The 18,612-nt window shown below is 38.2% G+C and overlaps 1 protein-coding gene across 3 annotated transcripts in view; it reads right to left on the reverse strand.

Moving 5' to 3' along the window:
* RBM46 (RNA binding motif protein 46) overlaps window positions 1-18,612 on the reverse strand; it is a 54,648-nt gene that overhangs the window by 6,459 nt on the left and 29,577 nt on the right. The window contains exons 5-6 of one of the 3 annotated variants that reach the window (XM_069556638.1): window positions 6,095-6,154; window positions 4,712-4,835 (exon numbers count right to left, since the gene is read on the reverse strand). The exons of 1 other annotated variant lie outside the window; for it this stretch is intronic. In XM_069556638.1, coding sequence (XP_069412739.1) covers window positions 6,099-6,154 — 56 coding nt within the window. In that variant the 3' untranslated portion in view covers window positions 4,712-4,835; window positions 6,095-6,098. Of the gene's footprint in view, window positions 1-4,711; window positions 4,836-6,094; window positions 6,155-18,612 lie in introns of those variants that run through there. One more of the 3 variants, XM_069556637.1, reaches the window with a different exon arrangement.

Below are 18,612 nucleotides of genomic sequence, written 5' to 3' on the forward strand. Positions count from 1 at the left end.
TTCGTGTGAACATATGTCTTCAATTCTCTAGAACGAATAACTAGGAATGGAATTTCTGGGTCATATGGTAAACTCTATGTTTAACTTTCTGAGGTATTGCCAATGATTTTCCAGGAAACTATATACCATGTTAACACTCCCAACAGCAATGTGAAGCACCCGATGTTTTGACCTGTGAAAAACATTTTCACCTTTAACATGTATTTTAAGCATTTCTTTAGATTTCTATGAGATCTGTCAAAATTTTGAAAAAATTTCATTTTACCATTTTTTATTTCAATTTCTAATATTCTAATAGCCATAACTCTAGTAACTCAATAACTTTCTTTTACTGAACCACTGAATTTCATCTTTAAAATAGTTTTTTCTAACAATATTATATATATCTAGAATATTTTTAAAAGGCTGGGTTCAAACATAGACATTAAAATCATGTATGTTAGAAAACAATTAACATTTATCATTCATTATGCTGTATTTCTATCCTAGTACAGAAGACCAAGAGCTAACTGTAAAGCAGAGGAAAGCATTTTCAGAATTGGTAATTATTAAGCAACTATAACCTATGAGATATTTAAGATCACTAATTACATTTTTATGTAATATTTTTGACTGGACTACATTAGGAGTATCAAATTTACTGGTATTTTTACCTCATTTACTTTCCCTACTTCAAGTAAATTTTTTTGAAGTATTTTTATTTCCTACTTAATTTTTCCTATCAGGTGACCAACATGTTTCTCTAAGACTAGGCCCACAGAGTAACTGAAGTCAGTATTTCTGTTTTAACATGATTTATAGGAGGGTTTGAATATGATAATCTTAGTAATAGGAGGCTGGGCAAGAAAGTTACTGTCTATAACTGTTTCCTTATAAGCTTCTAGTTAATTAGTTCTCTGATTTTACTAGATGATTATATTTCTCAGATTCAATTTTGAGGGGAAATTATTAATTAAATTATGGACTGCAGCCTACCAGACTCCTCCACCCATGGGATTTTCCAGGCAGGAGTACTGGAGTGAGTTGCCATTGCCTTCTCTGCATTACAGTGTAATTCCCATATAATTTTGAAGATTTGGGTTTAAAATTCTTACTCTAAAAACTCTGATATCATAAATCATAAACATTTTGTCAATTATCTGTATTATTATTAACAAATTACGGCTGTTTCATTCTAAATTATCTAAAGATTATAATTGAAACCCCAAAACAAAGGTTTGAAATCCTCAAAAATGCAAACTAATATCACTACAGTGAAAGCAATCAGTTTCAGTGCCTGCCTGGGAAAGAGGACCCAGAAGAATAAGTGGATTATAGTAAAGGTGACAGAAATCATCTTTTTCTTGATTTCACAGATTTATAAAGCAAAACTGACCAGAAGTGTACACTTTAAATATGAGCATTTTATTGTATTTTAATTATACTTCAAAAAAGTTATAAAGAAATCCCAAGCATTTCTCTGAGATAGTTTAAAAGTTTCCCAAACTACATCCCACACAATTCTTGTTGAAACAAGAATCCCTTGGGCCAAAAACCATCTTAGGAAAATTTTAGGAAAGATGGATCTAACAGCTAAACAAATTGTACTATAGTTATTCAGGATGCTATTGCAACATGACCACAGAAACAGCTATTTCACTGAACAACTGTGCAAATCAGTACAGAAGAACCTTTAATAAGACTACTATATAATGGGAAAACATTAAAAAGAAATCAGAAAAAATCTTAAAATATGTTAAATACAGAAATTATAAACTCAAATGTCTTCAGAGGCCAAGATGTAACAAACAAAAGAGCTCAAAAAGGACCAAATGTAAAATAATAGGTGCCCAGCTATTTGTACTGAAGTGAAACCTAGCTTCCTTCCTGTCAAAAAATTGAAGAGACCAAACAAATTCTTCCTAGAACTTCTATATGCTACCTTTGTATTAAGAGATTTAATTATGTCAAATTCCTTTTAATGCTAGTTTAGATACCATTTGGAAAAAGAGGAATAAAAGAGCAGCCTATGAGAGGGAATATTATGACTTGAGTTATAGCAAACTAGGCTTCCTAGGTGGCACCAGTGGTTAAGAACTCACTTGCCAATGCAGGAGACAAAAGGCACGAGTTCGATCCCTGGGTTAGGAAGACGCCCTGGAGGAGAACATGGCAACACACCACTGTTCTTGTCTGAATCCGAAATCCAGAGGAGTCTGGCAGGCTACAGTCCATAAGGGCACAACGAGTCAGACGTGACTGAAGCGACACCACGCATACAAAGCTAGGCTTCAGTCTAGCTTAAGAATTGTAGCTCACTACAAAAACTGTCTGAGCCAAGGTAAAGATACAGCTCTAAGAAAGACAGCAACTCTTTTCAAGTTTCATTTCCATCAGTAAATTTAGTCCTCATACTTTAAAATTTGAACAAAAAAACTTGTAGGGAAGGCAGTTCTGAGAACAGCATCACATATTTAAAAATTTTAACTAAGATTAAGATCTATACAAATAAAGTTTTAAGTTTCAAATTTAAATACACTGCTTGTATCTGAAGTATGCTGTTCTGTTCAGTTGTTAAATCATATCCTACCCCATGGACTGTAGCACACTGGGATCCTCTGTCCTTCACTGTCTCCCAGAGTCTGCTCAAATTCATGTCCACTGAGTTGGTGAGCCTATCTAAATATCTCATCCTCTGCTGCACCCTTCTGCTTTTTCCCCTTTCTCCTTCTGCCTTCTATCTTTCCCAGAACCAAGGTCTTTTCCAGTGAGTCAGATCTTTGCATCAGGGGGCCAAAGTATTAGAGCTTTGGCCCCAGCATCAGCCCTTCCAGTGAATGATCAGGGTTGATTTCTTCAGGATTGACTGGTTTGGTCTCCTGGGTGAACAAGGGGCTCTCTCAAGAGTCTTCTCCTGTATCATAATTCAAAAGCATCAGCTCTTAGCGCTCAACCTCCTCTACAGTCCAACTCTCACATCCGTAGGTGACTACTGGAAAAACCACAGCTCTGACCATACAGACCTTGTTGGCAAAGTGATGTCTTCTTTTTAATACACTGTCTAGGGGCTTCCCTGATAGCTCAGTTGGTAAAGAATCCGCCTGAAATGCAAGAGATTCCTGGGTTGGGAAGATCTGCTAGAGAAGGAATAGGCTACCCAACCCAGTATTCTTGGGCTTCCCTTGTGGTTCAGCTGGTAAAGAATTCACTTACTTGAGGGAAACCTAGGTTCAATCCCTGGGTCTGGAAGATCCTCTGGATAAGGGAAAGACTATTGACTCCAGTATTCTGGACTAGAGAATGCCATGGACATGCACAGTCCATGGGGTCACAAGGAGTCGGACATGACTGAGCAGCTTTCACTTTCACTTAGGTTTCTCATAGCTTTCTTCCCAAGGAGCAAGCATCTTTTAACTTCAAGGCTGCAGTCACTGTCCACAGATAATTTTGGAGCCCAAGAAAAGAAAATCTGTAACTGCTTCCACTTTTTCACCATTTCCCATGAAGTGACGGTATCAGATGTTATGACCTTAGTTTTCTGAATGTTGAGTTAAGCCAGCTTTTTCATTCTCCTCTTTCACCCTTATCAAAAGGCTCTTGAGATTCTCTTCACTTTCTGTCATGAGTGTGCTATCATTCGAATATCTGAGGTTCTGATATTTCTCCTGGCAGTCTTGATTTCAGGGTGGAGGGATTTCACATGGCGTACTCTGCATATAAGTTAAATAAGCAAGGTGACAATATACAACACTCCCATACTCCTTTTCCAATTTTGAACCAGCCAGTTGTACCACGTTTGGGTCTGTTATTTCATGACCTGCACACAGGTTTCTTGTTTATCAGGAGACGGGTGAGTGAGGTGGTCTGGTATTCCCATCTCCTGAAGAACTTTCTAGTTTGTTGTGATTTATACAGTGAAAAGCTTTAGACATAGTCAATGAAGCAGAAGCAGATGCTTTTCTGGAATTCCTTTGCTTTTTCTACAATACAATGAATACTGGCAATTAAATCTCTGGTTCCTCTGCCTGGAAGTTGTACATCTGGAAGTTCTCAATTCACATACTACTGAAGTCTAGCCTGAAGAATTTTGAGCCATTATCTTGCTAGTATGTGAAATGAGTGCAATCAGATGGTAGTTTGAACATTCTCTGGCATTACCCTTCTTTGGGATTGGAATGAAAATTGACCTTTTCCAGTTCTGTGGCCCCTGCTAAGTTTTCCAAATTTGCTGGCATATTCAGTGCAGTACTTTCACATCATCTTTTAGGATTTGAAATAGCTCATAGGAATTCTATCATCTCCACTAGCTTTGTTCATAGCAATGCTTCATAAAGCCCACTTGAGTTCACACTCCAGGATGTCTGGCTCTGGGTGAGTGACTATGGCATTATGGTTAGCTGGGTCATTGAGACCTTTCTTGTATAGTTTGTCTGTATATTCTTGATAACTATTCTGAATCTCTTCTGCTTCTGTTAGGTCCTTACTTTTTCTTTCCTTTATCGTGACCATCCTTGCATAAAACGTTCCCTTAATACCTCCAGTTTTCTTAAAGAGATTTTCCTATTGTTTTCCTCTGTCTCTTTGCATTGCTCATTTAAGAAGGACTTTTTATCTATCCTTCCCATTTTCTGAAACTAAAGTTGGGTATATCTTTCCCTTTCTCCCTTGCCTTTTGCCTCTCTTCTTTCTTTAGCTATTTGTAAAGCCTCTTCAGACACTTTGCCTTCTTGCATTTCTTCTTTTTTTTTTTGAGATGACTTTGGTCACCACCTCCTGTACAATGTTTTAAACTTCCATCCATAGTTCTTCAGGCACTCTGTCTTCAGATCAAATCCCTTGACTCTTCATCACTTCTACTGTATTAATCATAATAGATAAGATTTAGGTCATACCTGAATGGTTTAGTGGTTTTCCCTACTTTCTTCAATTTAAGTCTGTATTTTGCAGTAAGGAGCTCATGATCTGAGCCACAGTCAGCTCCAGGTCTTGTTTTTGCTGACTGTATAGTGCATCTCCATTTTCAACTACAAAGAATATAATCAATTTGACTTTGGTATTGACCATCTGGTCAAAACTGTTAGCCTTTGCCCTCCTTCATTTTGTACGCCAAGGCTAAATTTGCCTTGCTATTCCAGGTATTGCTTCACTTCCTACTTTTGCATTCCAGTGCAAAAGTGTGAGTCTTTCATGGATCACAGCCTTGTCATGGCAAAGGAGCTTGTAAACTTAATGAAGCTTTAAGCCATGCCATGTAGGGTCACCCAAGAGGACTGGGTCATAGTGAAGAGTCCTGCAAAATGAGGTCTATTGGGGGAACAGATAGCAAACCACTCCAGTATTCTTGCCACAAGAATCCCATGAAAAGTATCTGAAGTATGAGTTATAGTTAATATTTATTGAGCACTTACTAAGTACAAAAAAATAACTATACAAGATGAGCAGTATTTAATCCTTACAATAGCCTTACAAGGTAAGTACTACTAATTTTCTCTTTAACATGGAGGAAACTGAGGTACAGAAAGGTAAAAAACTTACTCAAGAACATACGGATTACTTCCCAGTGAACCACAACATTTTTTTTTGTCTCTGTATGTAAAAATGAATTTAGATACTAATAATATTTACTCAAACTCTAAACTACTTTAATTTCCTACTAAAATTTATCCTCCTCAGTACCACATTGAAAAAACTAAGTGAATCCTAATAAAAATAATTTTTATTCTAAACTGTATCAATAATAATTTTGTTTAATAAATCTGAAAAAATCAGACTTGCATTGTCAAGTTAGTTTGAGAAATCTGAGGTAATCTACTTATGATATGTTTATTTCACCTACATCTACTTTAAAATATTGTTTGTCATCTTGGTGCTTTACAATGTACACACTAGCCTGTTTAAAGTTTTGAGAAGTCCTAAAATATGGAAACCAGTTTAACTTTTTAAAACTTTGTGTAATGTGTCTATAATCAACAAAGCTATAATCATCAAAAATTGACACAGGTTTCATTGGCCAATTTTAAATATTTCTTCTTAAAACTGTAAGGAAGAATAATTTATAACTAGCTTTCTGAAAACTAAATATACCACTTAATATTCCTAAGAAGCTTTTTCTTACCTGCTTATTTTCTCCAAATTCTTCTACATAGGTCCAGGCTGAAGAGACTGTGTTCCCTGTCTGTAAGCAGTGAAGACAGAAAAGAATTGAGTCTTTAGATTGATGTTATCCCTATCTTGGAAGTGATGGAATCCTTGATAACTTCAGTTTAAATTATCTGATCAGTAAATATGAAAATAAATTTAGAGGAAAAGACACAAGTGATAGTTATTTCTGAAGTTCTGCAAAGATGAACAAAGAGCAATATTTTGCTTTTGGAATGAAAATTATGATTTAATACATTAACAGAATTAACATATCTTTCTATACAAATTAAGACCTTATAGTTGGTTTTTCCAAGAAGGACTACTCTATCAATAAAATAAGAAAAATATTTAAAAACAAATGAGATTGCCCGATTTTTGATAAGTGGATAGCCAAAGAACCTAAGTGAATTTGAAAAAAATCAGTATTATTTCCCTCTGTGTTAAAAAGAAATAAATAGCCAAAATAATACTAACCTTAAAAAATATCTGACTTATTAACAGCTAAACTTAATCTACTTGAAGCCTAACTTAGCTATATACAGTGTAACTTTGAATGTCCATCCATTTTGGTGGATCTCTGTATTCAAGTATGAACAAGTAAAAAATGTTTGATCCACATTAAACTATAGACTTTAAATACTGATCTTACAGATAACTCAGCAGAAAAAGTCACCATATTTTCTGATTTTTATGTAGTAAATTAGGTATTTAGTCAACCCTTCCCAGTGAGAACTAAATACCCAGACATTTATTAAAAGAAAAGCTAACTATCTAAAAGCACCGAGAATGGTCAAGACTGAAGAACTGTGGGACTGTGATCTTAGACAGGAAGAAACTCAAAGAGGTATGTACATCTTCTGGAGGTATGTTTTGCCTACAAAGACTGGCAAGTTCTAAAGAGGGATCTGAGAGACAAAGGAAGATGGCAACATACAGACAAATTTCTGAGGATAAGAGCACAAAAACTGGAATTGAGGAGCATGTCTAGAACCCTGAATAAAACAGAACTAGAGGCAGACTAGTTTTAATTTAGTTTAGAAGACTACATTCAAATCTCAGTATCTGCCAAGATTAAGACAATCTGAGGTTGCCAGTCCTATGGTCACCTTTTTAAAGCAAGCATATCAGCTTTCAGATCGTCACGCTTTTCATATTATCATATATGAAACGGCATTCAATCAAAAAGAACTAATCATATAAAAAGATAAAATAATGTGACCTAAAATCACAAGAAATAGAAGTCAACAGTAACAGAGCTATAGGAAATGTAGATAAACTTCTCAGAACTAGACATTAAAATAATTATGACTGCCATCCTCAAGGAAACAAAAAACAAGACTGAAAATTTTGGAAGAAAAATATAAATCACAACAAAAAAATCAAATGACATTTCAGAACTGAGAAATCCAATAATTACCTTATCATGTTAGACAACAGATGAAAAAGGAATTCATAAGCAGAAAGACAAGCCTGAAAAAATATGTAGACTAAGTATACAAAAGAATGGAAAAGTATAAAAAGAACACAGTAAATAAATGGGATATAGTAAAATGGTCCAACAACTCATAACTGGAATACCGTAGAAAAAAACAGAGAAAATGGGACAGAAGCAATGTAAGAAAACAGAATAACTTAGAACTTTCTAAAACAAGTGGAAAACACTGATCCAGATTAGAAGGAGTGAAAGTTCCAATTAAGACAAAAACTAAGAAAATTACACCTACGTCTACCACAGTGATACTTCTGAAAATCACAGGAGAAACAGAAAGTATTAAAAGTAGCCAGAGGAGTTGTAATGAAGGAGTACTGGAGGCAGTCCCAAGATGGCCAAACAACAGGACGGGGAGACCACTTTCTTTCCCACAAATTCATCACACGGTCATCTGAGCGCTGAGCAACTGCCACAAAACAACCGCTGAAGGCTGGCAGAGGACACCAGGCACCCTGAAAGGTAGCCCATTCTCTTCGAAAGGAGGTGGGACAAGATATAAAAGATAAAAAGAGAGACAAAAGAGTTAGGGACAGAGACCCAACCTGGAGAGGGAGTCGTGAAGGAGAAGTTTCCAAATAGTAGGAAGCCCTCTCACAGGCAGGTCTGTGGGGAGTTTTAGAATCTCAGAGGGCAACATAACCCAGGGGCGGGGGGAAACACACAGAACAGGCGCCTAACTGCAGCTGTCAACAGAGCAGCAGCCCAGATGCTCGCATCCACCACTAGCGATGGAGGCTGGACAGGGAGGCCTGGGTGGCACCATCAGTCCTTGGGGTAAGGACCAGGCCTGAATGCCCTGAGGACAACCTGAGGAAGCTAACGTGAGAGAGCAACCCAAACTGGGGAATCGCTAGAGAGGAAAAATAAAGAGAAGAGAGCTTTCCCACAGAAGGCTCTAATACACAGCCTGGCCCACTCACAGAACAAAGGACTAACAGAATATCAAAGGAGAGTGAGCATACAGCCCATACCCTAGACCCTGCCAGGGCAGAGGCAGGCATGCGAGAGCCAGAGCCGGAAGCGGGTGGTGGGTGCTGCTCCAGTCTCAGCCCGAGACGGCATCCCCCCCCCAGACTGTGAGCAGGCCCCCAGCCGCTAACCATGTCTACCTGGGATCCTAGACGGTTGACACCTGCCAGGAGGTTGCAGCCTAAGGTCAGCTCCCCAGAGGAGATACACAGCTGAGACGGCACTCCCACGGCATACCGGGGAAACCGAGCGGCTGGGACCGGGGAGGTGGTAAGACACACAGCCCACCGGAGACAGTGCTCGCCAAGCTCCTGGCTGCCTGAGCTGCTCGGACCTCGGACGGGCACAGAGCGGATGCCCAACAGAGTCTGTGCCCTTGTGGAGTTCCCAAGAACCTTGAGCGGCTTAGACCTGGGAAGTACACAGAACGCAGGGCCTAAGCAGGCCCTAAGTAGACCCGGAAAGCACACGCCTCTGTGAGCAGGGGCAAACCCAGTGTGGTCCATACGCTGCAAGCATTCCCTACACATGCAAGCAGTGCTTGTTTGCAGTGCTTCTCCCTCCCCACAACAGAACTGAGCAAGGCAGCCTAAATGAGTGACCAGGTTCACCCCCTTGTGTCAGGCAGAAATTAGAAGAGAGTTGCAAACAGAGGAAGCCAAAATAAACAAATAAGAGAGAACTTCTCTGGAAATGATGGGTGCAACATATTAAAATCCTGTAGTTAACATTGACTAAGCATTGGAGTGGGCCTATAGATCTTGAGAACAAGTACAAGCTGGAACAAGGAACTATCTAAAACTGAACTGACCCCACACTGCCCACAACAGCTCCAGAGAAATTCTTATTTTTACTATTACCACTTTTTAATTAAAAAATTTTAGTTCTTTATTACTCCTTTAATTTTCATTTTTATAACCTACTATTACCTGACAAAAAGACCATTTTTTAAAGCAAATTTCACATATATATATATATTTTAATAATTTTTGTGATTTTTGTTTTGTATTTTTAATAATGTTATTTTTGACAGTCTAACCTCTACTCTAGAATTTTAATCTTTGCTTTTGGGTATTTGTTACCAATTTTGTACCTTTAAGAGTCTAATCTTCAGGATCCATTTCCACTCAGGGGTGTGATTACTGGCTTGACTGCACTCTCCCCTTTTGACTCTCCCTTTTCTCCCGTAGGTCACCTCTATCTCCTCCCTCCCCCTTCTCTTCTCTACTTAACTCTGTGACTCTCTCTGGGTGTTCTGGGCTATGGAGAACACTTAGGGAACTGATTTCTGGCTAGCCTGCTCTCTCCCCTTTTGATCCCCCCTCTTCTCTTCCTGGCCACCTCTGTCTCCTTCCTCCCTCTTCTCTTCTCTGTGTAACTGTGAACATCTCTGAGGGATCCAGGCTGTGAAGAGCACACAGGGAATTGATTACTGGCTAGATTGATCTCTCCCTCTTTTGAATCCCCCTCTTCTCCTCCTGGTCACCTCTATCTCCTGCCTCCCTCTTCTCTTCTCCATGTATCTCTGTGAACCTCTCTGGGTGTCCCTCACTGTGGAGAATCTTTTCACCATTAACCTAGAGGTTTTATCATCAATGCTGTATGGATGGAGAAGTCTTGAGGCTACTATAAGAATAAGACTGAAAGCCAGAGGCAGGAGGCTTAACTCCAAACCTTGAGTACAGCAGAGAACTCCTGATTCCAGGGAACACTAATAGACAGCTCATCCGAAAGCCTCCATACCTACACTGAAATCAAACTCCATCTAAGAGCCAACAAGTTCCACAGCAAGACATACCAAGCTAATTCTCCAGCAAAGCAGGAACACAGCCATGAGCATTAAAAGACAGGCTGCCCATCTCATTAGAACTGATTCAAATGTATTCTTTTTAATGGCTGAGTAATACTCCATTGTGTATATGCACCACAGCATGTACACTCGTGGTGGATTCATGTCAATGTATGGCAAAACCAATACAGTATTGTAAAGTAAAATAAAGTAAAAATAAAATTTTTTTTTTAATTTAAAAAAAAATAAATAAAAAAAGACAGGCTGCCCAAAGCCAAACCAAACTAACAAAGATCAAACACAAAGAACAAATATTAAAAACAGCAAGGGAAAAACAACAAATAACACACAAGGGGATTCCCATAAGGATAACAGTTGATCTTTCAATAGAAACTCTTCAGGCCAGAAGGGAATGGCAAGGCACACTTAAAGTGATGAAAGAGAAAAACCTACAGCCCAGATTACTGTAGCCAGCAAGGATCTCACTCAAATATGAAGGAGAAATCACAGGCTTTATAGATAAGCAAAAGCTGAGAGAATTCAGCACCACCAAACCAGCTCTTCAACAAATGCTAAAGGATATTCTCTAGACAGGAAACACAGAAAAGGTTTATAAACTCAAATCCAAAGCAACAAAGTAAATGGCAATGGGATAATACTTATCAATAATTACCTTAAATGTAAATGGGTTGAATGCCTCAACCAAAGACAAAGACTGGCTAAACAGATACAAAAACTAGACCCCTATATATGCTGCCTGTAAGAGACCCACCTCAAACCAAGGGACACATACAGACTGAAAGTGAAGGGCTGGAAAAAGATATTCCACGCAAATACAGACCAAAAGAAAGCAGGAGTAGCAATACTCATATCAGATAAGATAGATTTTTAAATAAAGGCCATGAAAAGAGACAGAAGGACACTACATAATGATCTAAGGATCAATCCAAGAAGATAATATAACAATTAAAAATATATATGCACCCAACATAGGAGCACCTCAATACATAAGGCAAATGCCAACAAGTATGAAAGGGGAAATTAACAGTAATACAATAATAGTGGGGAGACTTTAATACCCCACTCGCACCTATGGATAGATCAACCAAACAGAAAATTAGCAAGGAAACACCAACTTTAAATGATACAATGAACCAGTTAGACCTAATTGATATCTATAGGACATTTCACCCTAAAACAATGAATTTCACCTTTTCCTCAAGTACACACAGAACATTCCCTAGGACTGATCACATCCTGAGCCACAAATCTAGCCTTAGTAAATTCAAAACCACTGAAAATATTTCAAGCATCTAAGATTAGATGTCAATTACAGGGAAAAAAATTATTGAAAACACAAACATATGGAGGCTAAATAACACGCTTCTGCTGGTGCTAAGTTGTTTCAGTCATGTCCGACTCTGCAACACCACAGACGGCACCCACCAGGCTTCCCTGTCCCCAGGATTCTCCAGGCAAGAACAATGGAGTGGGTTGCCATTTCCTTTTCCAATGCATGAAAGGAAACGTGAAGGTGAAGTCACTCAGTCATGTCTGACTCTTAGAAACCCCATGGACTGCAGCCTATCAGGCTGCTCCATCCATGGGATTTTCCAGGTGAGAGTACTGGAGTGGGTTGCCACTGCATTCTCCAACACACTTCTGAGTAACCAACAAATCATAGAAGAAATCAAAAAGGAAATGAAAATATCCATAGAAACAAAGAAAAACAAAAACACAACAATCCAAACCTATGATACTCAGTAAAAGCAGTGCTAAGGGGAAGGTTCATAGCAATACAGGCTTACCTCAAGAAACAAGAGAAAAGTCAAATAAACAACCTAACTCTACACCTAAAGCAACTAGAAAAAAACGAAATGAAGAACCTCAGGGTTAGTAGAAGGAAAGAAATCACAAAAATTAGGGCAGAAACAAATGAAAAAGAAACAAAGGAGGCTATAGCAAAATTCAACAAAACTAAAAGCTGGTTCTTTGAAAGGATAAATGAAACTGACAAACCATTAGCCAGACTTATCAAGAAACACAGGGAGACTCAAGTCAACCAAATTACAAATGAAAATGGAGAAATCACAACAGACAACACAGACATACAAAGGATCATAAGAGACTACTATCAGTAACTATGCCAATAAAATAGATGACGTGGAAGAAATGGACAAATTCTTAGAAAAGTATAAGGCAAAAACTGAACTAGGAAGAAGCTATAAATCTTAACAGACCCATCACAAGCATGGAAATAGAAACTGTAATCAAAAATCTTCCAACAAACAAAAGCCCAGGACCAGATGGCTTCACTGGTGAGTTCTACCAAAAATTTAAGAGACGAGCTAACACCTATCATACTCAAACTCTTCCAGAAAACTGCAGAGGAAGGTAAACTCCCAAACTCATTCTATAAGGCCACCATCACACTAATGCCAAAACCAGACAAAGATACCACCAAAAAAGAAAACTACAGGCCAATATCACTGATGAACACAAATGCATGCAAAAATCCTCACCAAAATGCTAGAAAACATAATCCAACAACATATTAAAAACATCATACATCATGACCAAGTGGGCTTTATCCCAGGGATGCAAGGATTCTTCAATATTCACAAGTCACTCAATGTGATACACATAAACAAATTGAAGGTTAAAAACCATATGCTTATTTCAATAGGTTCAGAGACAGTCTTTGACAAAATTCAACATCCATTTATGATAAAAAAAAAACCTCTCCAGAAAGCAGGCGTAGAAAGAACATACCTCAACATAACAAAAGCTATATGTTTATCACACAGCAAACATTATCCTCAATGATGAAAAATTGAAAGCATTTCCCCTAAAGTTAGGAACAAGACAAGTAGTCACCACTACTATTCAACATAAGTTTTGGAAGTTTTAGCCATAGCAATCAGAGAAGAAAAAGAAATAAAAGGAATCCATATTGCAACAGAAGTAAAACTCTCACTGTTTGCAGATGACATGATCCTCTACGTGGAAAACCCTAGAGACACCACTGAAAAATTACTAGAGCTAATCAATGAATATGGTCAAGTTGCAGGATATAAAATTAATACACAGAAATCCCTTGCATTCCTGTACATTAACAATGAGAAAACAGAAAGAGAAATTAAGGAAACAATCCAATTCACCACTGTGACAAAAAGAAGAAAATACTTAGGAATACATCCACCTAAAGAAACAAAAAAACATATATATAGAAAACTATAAAACATTGATGAAAGAAACCAAAGATGACACAAATAGATGGAGAAATATACCATGTTCATGGATCAGAAAAATCAATATAGTGAAAATGAGTATACTACCCAAAGCAATCTATAGATTCAATGCAATCTCTATGAAGCTACAATGGGACTTTTCACACAACTAGAACAAATAATTTCACAATTTGTATGGGAATACAAAAAACCTTGCATAGCCAAAGAAATCTTGAGAGAGAAGAATGGAACTGGAGGAATCAACCTTCCTGACTTCAGACTATACTACAAAGCTACAGTCATCAAAACAGTATGGTACTGGCCCAAAGACAGATATATAGATCATTGGAACAAAATAGAAAGCCCAGAGATAAATCCACGCACCTATAGACACCTTATCTTTGACAAAGGAGGCGAAAATATACAATGGAGGAAAGACAATCTCTTTAACAAGTGGTGCTGGGAAAACTTGTCAACTACGTGTAAAAGAATGAAACTAGAACACTTTCTAACACCGTACACAAAAACAAACTCAAACTGTATTAAAGGCCTAAATGTAAGACCAGGAACTATAAAACTCCTAGTGGAAAACATAGGCATAACACTCTCTAACATAAATCAGAGTAAGATCCTCTATGACCCACCTCCTAGAGTAATGGAAATAAAAGCAAAAATAAACAAATGGGACCTAAGTGAATTTAAAAGATTTTGCACAATGAAGGAAACTCTAAGCAAGGTGAAAAGAAAGCCTTCAGAGTGGGAGAAAATAATAACAAATGAAGCAACTGACAAAGAATTAATCTCAAAAACATACAAAGAGCTCATGCAGCTCAATACCAGAAAAATAAAGGACCTAATAAAAAAATGAGCCAAAGAACTAAACAGATATTTCTCCAAAGAAGACATACAGATGGCTGGCTAACACATGAAAAGATGTGCAACATCACTCATTATCAGAAGAAATGCATATCAAAACCACAATGAGGGACTATCCCACGACAGTCAGAATGGCTGCGATCCAAAAGTCTACACACAATAAATGCTGGGGAGGGTGTGGAGAAAAGGGAACCCTCTTACACTGTTTGTGGGAATGCAAACTAGTACAGCCACTATGGAGAACAGTGTGGAGATTCCTTAAAAAACTGGAAACAGATCTGCCATATGACCCAGAAATTCCACTGCTGGGCATACACACCGAGGAAACCAGAACTGAAAGAGACACGTGTACCCCAATGTTCATCGCAGCACTGTTTATAATAGCCAGGACATGGAAGCAACTTTTATGTCCATCAGCAGATGAATGGATAAGAAAGCTGTGGTACACATACACAATGGAACATTACTCAGCTATTAAAAAGAATGCATTTGAATCAGTTTTAATGAGGTGGATGAAACTGGACCCTATTATACAGAATGAAGTAAGTCAGAAAGAAAAATACCAATACAGTATACTAACCCATGGAAATGATAACCCTATATGAGAGACAGCAAAAGAGACACAGATATAGAGAACAGACTTCTGGACTCTGTGGGAGAAGGCGAGGGTGGGATGATTTGAGAGAATAGCATTGAAACATGTATATTACCATATGTGAAATACATCACCAGTCCAGGTTCAAGGCATGAAACAGGGCACTCAAAGCCGGTACACTGGGATGACCCAGAGGGATGGGATGAGATGGGGAGGGAGGTGGGAGGAGGGGTTCAGGATGGGGGACACATGTATACCCGTGGCTGATTCTTGTCAATGTATGGCAAAAACCACCACAATATTTTAAAGTAATTGGCCTCCAATTAAAATAAATAAAGAAGTAATAAGCAAATTTCAGCTGACCTCTCAATAGAAACAACAGAAGCCTGAATGGAATTATTAACCTCAAGGAATTAATGGAAAGTAACAGTTGGTATAGTAAAAATACCCTTTCAAAAGGCAGATGAATTAAAGACATAGTCAGGCAAACAAACTGAGGTAAGCTGTCACTGGCATAGTCATACCAAAGAAAACATGAATGTTCTTTGAGCAGAATAAAGAATTAATCATAGTTAATGCTTGGTAATATCAGAAAATAAAGAGCAAAAGAAATGATATATAAACAGTACTAAAAACTGTTTATGTTAACTAAAAACTACTATAATTAGGTATGTGGGGGTTAAAACATAGTCTTAAGACATATGGAAATATCAAGACACTACAAAAAATTGGAAGAGAACATTTAATAAGTTAGAGTGTATTAAGGCCCTTGCATTGTCTTAAATGGAATAAAAACACTAATTAGTATTACATTTCAGTAACAAGAATACATGTTGGGGGCTGCCCTGGTGGTTCAATGGTTAAGACTCTGGACTTCCACCACAGGGCTTGTGAGTTCAATCCCTGGTCAGGGAATGAAGATCCTGCATGCCAGGCGGTGCAACCCCCCAAAAAGGATACATACTGGAGGCTACAAGGTTAAAACTAGAATAATAAAAACTCTATGACTAATATAGTTAAAAGAGGAAGACAGAAAAAAAGCAACTAAATAATCCATTACAAGAAGGCAAGAAAGGAGAAAAGGGAAAGACTGCACAAGGACTCAGGACAAGGAATAGAAGGCAAAGGGCAAGACAAGAAACTTAATTCTTAACATTCGTGTAAGTAAATTAAATGCAAGCTGATCAAACACTTAAAACACAGACTTTCAGCGAAACCAAATGTCAGCAACAAAAACAACACTAACTCTACATTGGGGTCATCTTAAAACTAAGATACAGGGAAAGTAAAAGTTTAAAAATAGAAGAAAATACATGTGTGAAACCTTAATCAAAAGAAAGCCTGGAAACCTATGTTAATATCAAAAGTATTCTTTAAGGCAGGAAAGAATGATAGGAGTCAACATTGCCAAGAGAAATATCAAAAACCTCAGATATGCAGATACCACTCTGATGACACAAAATGAAGAGGAACTAAAGAGCCTCCTGATGAGGGTGAAAGAGGAGAGTAAAAAAGCTGGCTTAAAAGTCAACTTCAAAAAACTAAGATCATGGCATCCAGGCTCATCACTCCACGGCAAATAGACAGAGGAAAAAGTAGAAACAGCAGCAGATTTTATTTTCTTGGGCTTCAAAATCACTGCAGATTATGACTGCAGCCACAAAATTAAAAAGACGTTTGCCCCTTGGAAGAAAAGCTATGACAAACCTAACAGTGTATTAAAAAGCAGAGACATCACTTTTGGTGCATATAGTTAAAGCTATGGTTTTTCCAGTAGTCATGTATAGATGTGAGAGACCATCAAGAAGGCTGAAACTGATGCTTCTTTATTGTGGTGCCAGAGAAGACTCCTGAGAGTCCCTCTGGACAGCAAGGAGATCAAACCAGTCAATCCTGAAGGAAATCAACCCTGACTACTCAATGAAAGGATTGATGCAGAAGGTGAAGCTCCAATACCTGATGAGAAGAGCCCACTCACTGGAAAATACCCTGATGCTGGGAAAGATAGGGGCAGGAGGAGAAGGGGGCAAAAGAGGATGAGATGGTTGGATGGCATCACCAACACAATGGACCAGAGTTTGAGCAAACTCTGGGAGACAGAGAAGGACAGGGAAGTCTGGTGTGCTGCAGTCTACGGGGTTGCAGAGTCAGACACAACGTAGCCACTGAACAAAACAACAACAATGCATAATAGAGATAGAATGACACAGTGTAATAATAAAATGTACACTTCACCAGAAAAACAGCAATTCTAGATTTCTATGTACCTAATAATATACAACCTAAAATTACATAAAGCAAAAACTGACAGAATCAAAAGGAGGAAAAGCCAAGTTTGTAGTCACAATGGGTAATTTTCACAACCCTCTCAGTAATAGAATACGCACCAGAAAAACATGAAAGATAAAGGATTCTACATCTGATTAGTAAACCTGGTTTAACTTATGAGTTGAATCATGTGCCCCAAAATGGTATGTTGAGGTCCTAATCCCTAGCACCTCATAATGTGACCTCAATTGGAAACAGGCTAATCACAAACAAATGTAATTAGTTAAGATGAGGTCATACTGGAGTAGTATGTGCTCAGTTGGTCAACAGTGCCCGACTCTTTGTGACCCCATGGACGGTAGTCTGCCAGGCTCCTCTGTCCATGGAACTTTTCAGGCAAGAATACTGGAGTGCACTGCCATTTTCCTCCTCCGGGGGATCTTCCCGACCCAGGGATCGAACATGCATTTCCTGTGTGTCCTGCACTGCAGGCAGATTCTTTACCTGCTGAGCCATAGGGGGAAGTGCACAGCAGGGACTCAATCTAGTATGCTGGATATCCTGATAGAAACAGAGACACATAGAGAAGAAACTGCCTCATGAAGACACAGAAAGATACAGGGAGAAAAGATAACCTTACTCAGCAGAGGCTGAGATTGGTGCAGCACATCCAGAAGCCAAAGAAGTGAAGGGCTGCTGCAAGTGCGTGCCGCCGAGAGGCGCAAGGAGAGTCTCCCAAGTGCGTGCCGCCGAGAGGAGCAAGGGAATTCTCCCAAGTGCGTGAGGCTGACAGGCGCAAGGGAATTCTCCCCTGCCAGCTTTAGAGAGAGTCAACTTATTCCTAGACTCCAAACTACGGAAAAATAAATTTCTGTTGCTCAAGTCAAACAGATTGTTGTACTCTGCCACAGCAACCCTAGCAAACTAAATACACTGCAATTAACAACTGGAAATACATTCTTTTTAATCAGGCATGAATTTTTAAATTTAATCATTAAAAAACAAAAGACAAAGTACTGAAATGATCCATAAAATACTTTTTGATCATAGTAAAAAAACAAAAATATAACTACAGAAATCTTCATATGTTTAAAATTTATACTCATGTGAAATCAAAATGAAGTATTTTCAAATAAATAATGATAAAAATCAATCAACATCAAGACATATGTGACACAGCTATAACCACACTTAAAGGGCAGTTTGTAGCCCTGAAATGTATCCAGTGTAATAAAAGGCTGAGAACTCTAAGATGACTTCTTAAATGATATTC

Source organism: Ovis canadensis, chromosome 17, assembly GCF_042477335.2.
Source record: "Ovis canadensis isolate MfBH-ARS-UI-01 breed Bighorn chromosome 17, ARS-UI_OviCan_v2, whole genome shotgun sequence".
Taxonomy (NCBI): domain Eukaryota; kingdom Metazoa; phylum Chordata; class Mammalia; order Artiodactyla; family Bovidae; genus Ovis; species Ovis canadensis.